At 40.4% G+C, this 11,107-nt stretch overlaps 1 protein-coding gene across 1 annotated transcript in view; it reads right to left on the reverse strand.

Annotated features, from left to right (window-relative positions):
• LOC101850880 (collagen alpha-1(XXI) chain) overlaps positions 1-712 on the reverse strand; it is a gene marked incomplete at its 3' end in the record, with an annotated part of 5,599 nt that extends 4,887 nt beyond the window's left edge. Inside the window, 1 exon segment of the mRNA XM_013081208.2 lies at positions 527-712. Coding sequence (XP_012936662.1) covers positions 527-562 — 36 coding nt within the window.
• Between the last annotated feature and the right edge of the window lie 10,395 nt (positions 713-11,107).

Raw genomic sequence — 11,107 nt, forward strand, 5'->3', positions numbered from 1 at the left:
AAGTTTAATTTTAGTGGGAACTGATATTTAATAAGATTCTTTCCCGATTATTTTGGCGGTTGAAAATACAATATGAATTCCGGATTTGTTTTCATTCACAACTCAGAGTCGCCGCCTCGAGTAAGATTCTTGTGTGATATCTACAGGCCCTATCTGGTCCCATTTCACTTTGATTACCCTGTCAAACAAGTCAGCCTTCGCCCCTGGTCTTTTGTGGCCCTCTCCCCCTCCTAAAAACTCTCTCCTCATTTGTCAGCGTGAAAAGTGATCTCCTCTATAAATATAGCTGTAAGAGGATACTCGACGACCCAGAAGAACAAGTAAGCTTTTTGAAACTGAAATTGGAAACGGTATCTTAAACAGACGCCACTTTAAAAAATAATCGTACCAGAAGGGTTGTCGTCATCGTACGCGTTTAGCAAATTCAGACTTGTGTCTAGCTGCTTTTAGTTTGGCAATACCTTTATCGTGCGTACGGTATTTTAACAGACAGCAGAAAATCTGGTTTCCGGTATTTTTGTCTTACCAGGCACACGGCTGCGAAAGCAAGGAGGAGCTTCATGCTGAGTGGTTGTTGTTGCTGTTGGTATAATGGTAATGGTAATGTTGGAGATGGTAGACTTGCCCCTGCGAACTAATGGTGTCACTGGTTAGAGCTGGTTTCCTGGGATAGGTGTACACCCTGTTTTGTCAGTGGCACCCAGGCACCTAACGCGCACTGGCTTTATAGTGAAGGGGAAAACCCCAAGGAGTTTAGAACTAATGGAGCCTCCTCTCTCTCTCTTCGCGGCGCCACGAGCAGTACGCCGCGTTGGGGATCAAATATGGCCGCCGAGTGTGGGCTAAATCTCAAACTGTGGCGGTTCTTTTTATAGAATCTTATCGGGCTGGGCCACGTTGTGGGGGTGGGCGGGGTGGGGGAATGCACGCAAGGAAGAGGGGATGGAGCAGGGATGAATGAGGAGGGGACGAAGGAGAATGGGGAAAATTAATTAAAAGAGAGAGAGAGAGAGAGAGAGAGAGAGAGAGAGAGAGAGAGAGAGAGAGAAAGAAAGAGAGAGAGAGAGAGAAAAAGAGAGAGTGAGACAGACAGACAGACAGACAGACAGACAGACAGACAGACAGACAGACAGACATACAGACAGACAGACAGACAGACAGACAGACAGAGAGACAGAGAGAGAGACGGAGAGAGACAGAGAGAGAGAGAGAGAAATTGTGATCAACTGACGGGCTGACGGATAATGACAGGGAGAAAAAAAAAGATTCTGTGTGTGATACGGATTATTCAATTCTTTAAGAGTTTTATGTTATAATCTAGTTTAAAAATCAGAAAGATGTGTAAAATAAGAAGAGAACTTGTCCAAGTAACATAAAATTATCAAACATACCAAATTATAAAGATAATCTTTCAAGATGCCAAAATATTTAATTATTAGAAATGGATAAAAATATACTTTAAAACTGAATTTAAGATATTATGATTGCATGATTCTAGGCGTGTGCCATAACTAACTTTATGTGTAATATGGGGTGCCCACTACGGATGGGATCGGCCGATCAGACCGATTGCCCGACTCGATCGCCTCAAAAACAAACGTGTTTGTTTTCAGTTTCAGGCGATCGAGTCGGGCGATCGCCCTCGATCGGCCGATCCTGTCCGTAGTGGGCACCCCGTATAAGGAATAGTGAACACAACAGAGGGTCGATGCCAGCTTTATCTGATTGCTAACAGTGCGTCTTGGTCTATAAATAATAATATTATTTATTACAATTATTTTGTTTCCTGGTTTTCACAAAGTAGAGCGCGCAATGATTTCAAATATTTTAAAAAAAGAGATAACAGCACCTTTGGAGGTGTGATCGCATGCATGAGCGTGGATGACCTTTGAAGGTTTTCTTTCTTTTTTTTTTTGTTCTGTAAAGTATGATATGGAGAGCAGCGTTTTTAGTCCCTTATTACACTCCAGGGGGGGGGGGATAATTTATCTCAGTGATGACTCTTGTGTATTAAAATTTGATGTTGCTTTGTTTGGTTTATTTTTTAACAGCAGAATCTTAAGTGAACCGGAATTATTGATTGTGGGATCTTAGGTGTAGACTACAACAATAGAATTAAACCGAGTATAGTTCTATCTAACAAGACTCAAATTCTTATCCACCCCACCCAACCCTCTCCCCTCATCTGATATGGTTTGGTGTTTCTTTAACATAGAAAATATTCATCATTATTGTTGTTGAGTATTGATTTCATATTCTAATGGAGCCTCCACATATCTACATTTAGACAACAGTAGCATCTAATTTGCACACACAATGGATAGCAATATAAATGTATAATATATATATATATATACATACACACACATAATAATTATAATTTTATTTATATATATTTATTTATTTTTATATATATATATATATATATATATATATATATATATATATATATATATATATATATATATATATATATATATATATAAGAATAAGAATACTTTTAAAAAATTGAGTATCTCGGTCTTTCTGCTGGGGTGTGGATCCCTTTCAGCCTGGGTTGGCCTTGGCAGGTAGCGCCGGAGCCAGCCTCTTATGAATGTTAATGATCTAAATTGTGTTGCTGGGGGCATAAAAACACTTTCATTCAAATTTTGTAAATGGAAAACAACTTAACTGTGAAAACTTCGGTCCACTGCAGCATCGTATCGGTTCTTACACTTAAATACAACACAGATGCAAGGCATTTTTACTAATTGACTTGCCTAATCTCAAGGACCTCGGAATAAAACCTTCTTTCTTATCTAGATTTCAGTGCGTGAGTCGGGGATTCGCGCAGAGCAGGTAGACCACAGTTCCGCCGCGAGAGAGGGCTCCTATCAGGCGTGCGGTGCCACCTACAGAGCATCCTCCATTACTTTTAATCTCCTTGGGAAAACCCCCAAAAAGAGGAGTGTGCCGAGTAAAGGTAAAAAGGGCAAAGGCCAATGTAGATTAATTCCGGGGTCAATCTGGTGGGCCGTGCTCTTGAGTTGAACTTAGGCCTAGCGACAATTATGTTTCATTGTCGTTTTCACAAATGGTATGAAATGATGATTGCTTCGGACTAATTACTTCTTATTTATGCCATGCCTCGGTCGCCATTTAAGGTGTTCGGGGTTTGGGGTGGGTTTGGATGGGGGGGAAGGGTTCTGAAAAAAAGAGCTGGATACGAGACTTCGGGGAGGGGGGAGGGGGGGCATGGTGTTAGTTGCTTTGGGGTCAGAGGGAGAGGTGTTTGTTGATGCAGGATTGGGGGAAGGAGGGTAGGTGTGGAGAGAGCTGTTTGTTTTCTTAGCTTGTCTTTCTGGGTCAACTCTATGAGGCACGTGAGCCTATGGTCACGGCCTCATTCGTCTCGCTGATAAATTGTGAATGGGTTCTCCGGAAGGCTGGATGCAATTTTAGCTGATAATAATCGTTTCTGTTTCAGACCTTTTTTTTTTAATTGTTGTTTACTTTTGGGGGTTTGGGGGGGGTTGTTTGGGTTGTTTGTTTGTTGTTTTTTTGTTATTGTTGTAGTTGGGGTTTTGTTTGTTTTGTTCGTTGTCTGTTGTTTGTTGGTTGTTGTTGTTGTTGTTGTTTGTTTGTTTTTTTGGGGGGAGGGTTTTGTTGATTTGTTTTGTTATGTTATACGTTTTAGAGAAATCGGAAAAAGGAGTGAAATTAAGTGATAAAATATTGCTGATGTCGCCATCGGGTCTGAGTTAAATCATGTTGTTTCTTTTCTCCAATAAAAGTTATTTTAGAACATTATTTGCTCATATTCTTTCTATACAAGAGAAGTCACTCTCTGAAGAGCGGATCAAAGGAGCAAAAAATATAGATGTCCCCACCAACGTTCTAAAAGATATAATATTGGTATTTCAAGTAGAGGATTTTAGCCTTCATTTTATGTATAACTTTTGGTTTAGTATGATGACTGATACCTTATTCACATGTGCTATGGATTAATACATTGCTATTATTTACTTTAAGCTAACGATTCTTATTAATCTTGGGAATTTGGTGTTTGTGGGGATACGGGTATTATATATATATTGAAAAAGAAGAGGAGGAAAAAAAACAAAAGACATAGGTTGATCACTACGACTTTCACTGAATGGAAACCCAATCTGGTTCGAATTCCCACCGCATCGATCTTGAACTCTGTTTGGAGTCGGGGGGTTGTTGTTTTGTTTTTTTTTGTTTGTTGTTGTTGTTTTTTTTTGGGGGGGTTGGGGGTGGGGAGTTCTATACTCTTCAACAACAAAAAAAGAAACTTGACACTTTATACGTTTTGAATATTAGGAAACGCAAAATAACATTTCAAATATTAGGGGCATAGTTTTGTAAAGAATCAAGTGTTGTCGCCAAATCACCTATAATCACATGCAGTACACATCAAAACGTCCCTCCAGGCGAGTTTTTACTGAATCCATATTAGCGCCTTGACAACTTTCTCATGCACAGTAATGGACTGCAATTCAGCATGCTGTAACCTCTCTCATTGCCGTACAAAAAGTTACAACTACCACGGTTTACATAGTCCATGTAACACAACCGTAGACAACTGAAAAATTGTTGACTAATGCTGAACTTAATAATGCAATCGGACGATTGGAAGTAGGGGTGACTCAGTAAGCGTGGCAAGTCACTTTGGCGTGTCTAGACAGACCATTGCTGTGTTATGGTCTCGATACAACATTCAAAGTGATAATGAGAGGCCTAGGTCAGGTCTACCCAGGGTCACTACTGCGGCCCAGGATCGTTATATTAGGCACTTCAGTGAACGCGCTCACTATGGCGTCATTTGGCTTCGGAAAGTCCCATAGGGATTTGTTTCCAGACATGACGTCTCATCGCGACAGTGGGTTTAAACAGCCCATATTTTTGTTTAATTTAGGGGACCAACATTCAAGTCCGATACATGTCTTTAAAGACCTGTGGATGGCCTTCAAAACGCTTCTTTCCAGGTCGATGTGCGACTAATGAGTCTCGAAATATTTGAAGTTGAAAAATAGACAATTTTTAACCATTGATTTTTGATAAATTTTCTCGCCATATTTTTTTCAAACTACCCTTGTTGGTAAACCATTCTTTGTTCTTCCAGAAAACGTTTAAATGGTTATCGTAGAAGTCTTACCTTGGCTAGTGTAGTCTTACCCTTTTATCAACCAAATCCGCGAAAACCTAGCTGAACCCTTCCACCGCGACATCGCGCAGAGTCGTGACGTCACACATTTTCGCCTTCATTGTTTGAAATGTACGAGACAGGGAAATACATGGCCAAGAGATTTTTAAACTTTAGTTCAAAAAGTTAATCAATTTTGGTAATGTTTTATAATCACTGACCTCACATTGTGCCTTAGTTCATTCGATAGTGTAAAGAAAACGATACTTTTTAGACCCAAGTATTTCCTTTTCACTGAGCTCCCCCTCCCTCCTTTTTTTCCCCTGCCCAAAGCCTTTCATTGCGTAGGCCTAGGGCCTAGATCTAGTATGAAGAGTCCGGACTCGTGTTGTTAACACAGTCAAAAATTAAATAGGAACGCCTATTAAAGTATCTGAAGCAATTATTTGTTTGATAAAGTTTCTTAGGTTTATTGTTAGTACCGATCCAGATTTTCATTCTTTTCTGTCGTATCAGAGAGTATTTAAATATATTTTAGTGTCTCTGGTCGTATGAACAAGAACGAAAAATGCTACTGGATTGTGGGATCCACTACATGCCCCCCCCCCCCCCCGCCGGGACATAGTGATGTAAAGGAGTTATGTGCATAGATTGTTTTAGAGGTAGTGTGAAGAAGAGAGAGAGGAGTGTGTGTGTGGTTTCGTGTGTTCCCACTCCCCTCTTACTTTCATAACCGTACCTCTCTTTTCTTCTCCATCCCACTTTACCTGCTCTTCAACTTTATACATTTTCTCTATTATATATCCTTCTTGTCTTATTTGTCTTAGAATCGCCACCGCCGCCATCCTTCCACGACTCACGGTATTAGCTGTGTAAGCCTATTACTATTTTCCACTGATGAAACAACCCTGAAGAAAGATGCCAGTTGCAACAAAGTGAGCACTTTTGCTCCTCAGTTCTTATTTTATTTTACTTTTTCCTTCCTCTGATATCCTTAGGATGTCGAGGGGAGGTGCAGGTTTCGGTGTCTGTGATAGATATGCTGATTACTTATATTGTTCCAGGGCCTTTTTAACCCCATCCAGTCAGGTCTTTCTTGGTCTTCCTCTTAATTTAAAGCCGGATTCGTGGGTGTGGTAAGCTCTAGCCGCTAGTTGTTTCTGTGGTATTCTGGTTAGATGTCTGAACCATTTGACTCTTTGACGCTCTAATAAATTTACTACTGGTAGTGGTAGACGTATGGTCTCATTCCTCATGCGGTCTCCTCTGGTGACGTTGGTGGTTTTGCGGAGACACCTAATTTCGGGTGCATTGATTTTCCTTTCTCATGCCTTGTTTAGATACCATGTTTGGCACTGGTATGTTAATGTTGGAATGAATATTCTATTGATGAGCTGGGGATGTCACTTCAGTTGGGATGTTCTTGTGACTGAGAAGGGGTGCTAGCTGGTAGGTCACTGCATTTGTCTTCATAGTTCTTTTTCTTTGTCCATACGCCCATCTAGTGAGAAGATGCTTCCCAAATATTTAAATTCCACTACTTGTTGGAGATGTTTTCCGTCAACAAGGATGTTGAGTCTCCCTGGGTTTTTTCTTACCTTCATAACTTCTGTTTTTGAAATCAAAATTGTCATGTTTATGTGTTTACATTCTTCATTAATTAATTTGTGGTGTCTTTTTTGTGATTCTTCTTCTTCTTTATTTAATGTACTCTGGTCATCAGCAAATAGAAGCTTGCTCAGTTCATTGATGTTGTCGTTTGCTGCTTTCGTGATCTTATCCATGTAAGTGATGAAGAGAAGCGGAGAGAGAACACACCCTTGTCTCACCCCAGACGTGATGGGGAAACAGTCCGGTAGTCCTTCTGTTGACCTTTCGGCACACCGGCTGTTTTTATAAAGTGCCATGATGTTCTTGAGCAATTGTCCTTTAACACCATATTACTATAAGACTACCCCCCGGGGCGATGCCACTGACTGAAGTGTCTTTATGCCATTCCAGAACAGGGGACGTTCTAATGCACAGTAGAATTGTAAATGGGCTGATCGAACAATGGCATGCTCATAACTATGCCTGAACTACAACAGGGAACTGCGCCTTTTTCTTTCCTAATCCTTACTATCGTCATTTTCCTCTACTTCTTTTGTATGTTTGTCACACTCTTGTGACTCGCTGTTTCCGGGGTGCCTTGATAGTCTAAGCAGACTTTGTGCTGTAGAAGCTAGAAAGGTGAGCAGAGTAAGTTTGATTCCCTGTAAGGACTTCTCTGTTGACATCCACCCCTTGGCGCTCATATGACCTTATGCAGTTGCGGGTGCCGTAAAACCGCTACTAAAACCTCTAAGATTTCCCAAAGTTGACATCTGTTTACCCTGTCGAACGCCTTTTCTTGGTCCACGAAGACGATATTGAGGTCTTGCCATGTCTAATGGCAGCCTCACACACAACTGTCCGAATGCACACAAAAAAAAACCGTCAGTACAACCCTTGCCTTTTCTGAAGCCAAACTGGGATTCATTGAGTTGAGTCTCTACAATTGGTCTCATTCTCCTTTCCAGTATCTTGGCAAACGTAATATCCACACGGCTGAGAAGGGATATTCCTCTGTAGGCTCTGTGTTGTTTTTTGTCGCCCAGGCCAGTTTAAATATCCTCCATAGCCAGAGTTCTCCGATATGGCCGTATAGTTTGATCTCTTCTGCTGTGATGTTTTCTACGCCTATCGCTTTGTTTGTGGGGCTATTCTTTATAACATGTTGGGTTTCACTCTGCAGTAGTGATGGTTCTGGAGTGGTTTCTTTCGGTGAGAAGCTGTTAGCTGTTGTATCTGCTGTAGGATTAAGCAGCTCCTGGAAATAGCGTTTCTATCTTTCCTTAATCTTTGGCTTTCTGAAAATAGGGTTTTCCGTGCTCATCATTGACTATTTCAGTTTGGTTGAATGGTTCTTCCCGCATCTTCATGCTTCTTCAACTCTCTAGTAAAACTCTCAAAGGTTTTCTTTACATTTTGTTACCAGCTGTTCTCCGTATACTGACCAGGATCTGTTCTTAGCTTCTTTTACTACCCTTGATGTATAGCGGCGGTCCTTTCTGTATAGGATGTAATCTTCCTCCGTCTTTGATTTCTACCACTTTTTAAATGCCTTTTTCTTCAGTTGGACGGCTGCCTTCACTTGGTCATTCCACCATATAGTTGTTTTCTTTTTCTGCCCTCTTTTTTTCCTGGTGCCAAACTCTTCTTTCAATGCTCTGTACACACATGCTTTGAAGTGGCTCCATTCCTCTTCCATGTCTCCCAATTTTGGGGCAAATTTGTGAAATAAATCTTTCAAACGTTCATGTATCTTATCCTTGTTATTGTCATTTATATTTCTGAGATTTACGACTTCCCATCGTTTCTTTGCTTCTTGGCCTTTTCCTGTTTGGTGTGTCAATAGTCATGATGACTGGTCTGTGGTCAGTGTCTGTGATGTAGATGGGAATCACTCTTGAGTCTCTGTTTTTCTCAGTTTCGATCTTTTGGCTAGGATAAAATCAATTTGTGATGCTATCTTTAGATCATTGCATTTGTACCAAGTTTTAACTTGACTCCTTTTGTGTTGGAAGAAGGTATTTGATATGACGAGCTCATGTTCTGCACATAACTGTAATAGCATTTCTCCATTGCTGTTTTGATCTGTATCCCTGTCTGTGTGTGGCCGCATGTATGTCTTCCACGTCGTCTTCCTTGAAGTCCCCCATCATTGTCACATTATCTTTGTCATCCACGATGTTTAAAAATTCACTCAGTTGATCATAGAACTGGTGTCGCTGTTCTTCGGGATATGAGCCATTGCATGGTGTGTGTGTGTGTGTATATATATATATTTGTATTTGATGACCATCAGTAATTGTCATATGCTATGGTGATTTCTCGCTTTATTCCATACTCGTTGAATTTTTTTCATATTCTTCAAGTCTGCGTTATGCTTGGGTTTAACGGCACTTGCAACACAAATAGAGCTTATAAGCCCCGAAGATTAGAGGTGTTACAAGAGAGTAACATACACAGAAAAGAACGAGGAGAGATAAGGACGGTTGATTGTTAATAAGGAAAAAAGGAACAAACCACACCCCAGAGCACCCGCCAACCTCCTGCTTGAGTTATGCATGTAAGATTGAAACTGCTTTCAATTTCAATCATTTTTCCCTATAGCAAGTTACAGAACTCTTTAAAACAAAATGAGTGATGTTTTTCTTTTGAAAATCGGACCATTATTATGGAAAGTGTGCCCGTATCTTTTTTGGGATAATAGGCATTGGACTCCCGACGTCACGATATTGACGTAATTAAACGGTAAAAAGAATTTTACTCTTAATGTACTTGACTTTTATTTTTATATATTGATTCTACATAAAACAGCAAACAAAATGATACCTCAATGGTCACGATACAACTATTATTAAGGATTTTATGACTTTGTGAAGCAAAATTTCGAGTTTTGGTGGCACAAAATGCAGTGCAAAAATTTGGCCAAATCAGGGCGAAAATTGATTCACAAAAACGGTCGCTGCTTCTAAACTAAAAAGATAGCGCAAAAAATTTAAAAAGCTCGGAAAACAGAAAGCCAAGCTCTTTTCAATAATCCAAATGTTAATGCCCTCGGAGAAGTTTGAAAATTTCACTGAAGTGCCTCTGTGTGCGCTACCTTCGAGGTCGAACCACAACAGAAACGTCTACAGCTGCTCAAATCCTTGGACATGGAAGAATTTCTGATCAGACAGTCCGCAATCGTCCCAGGGAGGCAGGACTCTCTGCTCGAAGAACAGTTCGATGTAACATGTTGACCGCACACTACGGGCCAGATTGTCTCCTGTGGTGCCAGCACAGAGTGACACATGACAAGTAAGGGGATGAGATCCTGCAGCCTCATGTTGTTCCATACCTGAACACTAATTGAGGCATTTTGCAGCAGGACAACGCTCGTCCACATGTTGCACGGGTATGTGGAGACTTCTTGTGTACCAAAAACATTCCGACTCTACCATGGCCTGCCTGTTCATCGGGTTTGTTTCCAAACGAACACTTATGGGACGAGATGGATTGAAGAGTGTGGCAGAGGAATCCGCCACCTCAGACACTTCCAGGGCTTCTTGTGGCCCTCCAGCATGAGCGGCAGACCACCCCGCAACATGTTATTGTAAACTTGATTGCTTCCATGGGTTCCCTATGCCGAGCAGTGATCAAAGCAAATGGTGTTCATACCAGGTACTGACTTTTCGTGTACCTCATCTATTTACAAGCTTGTGCTGGACATTCGGTTTGTTCACAAAGGTTAACTTTTTGAACGTGTGTATAGTTATCATCTGCCAGAATTTCGCCTTATTTTGTGCTATTTATTAGGTTAAAAATTTAAGTTTTAAAAGTGAGTGTCAGGTTTCTTTTTTTTTTTTTTTTTTTTTTTTTTTTTTGAAGAGTTAAGATCTACATTCATACGTCTTGGTTTGATCGGAGGCTAGTGTTTAAGGGGGTGGGGGGGGGGGGGGCTACAACCCCAAAGTCCCGATTCTGCTCCAAATTATGGAATTTGAGTTGTAGCCATTTTAGCTTCCTCAGCATCTCCTACTACTATATCATCGCATTTTTCCCATACCAGGCATGTTTGTCACCACCATTTCCTCATAAAGTAAATATTTTATTTTTCTTTATCGGCCGTTTTCTCAAAACGCTACTTTTCTCTACACTTTTTTCAATAACTCCACCATTTTTATCCAATCTTCATGACATTTTCACAAATTGAAGAGAAGATGTAATGCTAAAAATTGTTTGTTGAATTTTCGATATATGGAATAGATTTTTGTTGGTGGTGTCTGGAGTGTGGATATTCACGGAATTTTTGCAAACTTGAATGATACCTCAGGAAAAAATTCATTAAAAATGTTATAACTCGTTTAGAAAAAAAAACAACAGACAAATCTT

This window comes from Aplysia californica, unplaced genomic scaffold (genome assembly GCF_000002075.1).
Source record: "Aplysia californica isolate F4 #8 unplaced genomic scaffold, AplCal3.0 scaffold00121, whole genome shotgun sequence".
Classification (NCBI taxonomy): domain Eukaryota; kingdom Metazoa; phylum Mollusca; class Gastropoda; order Aplysiida; family Aplysiidae; genus Aplysia; species Aplysia californica.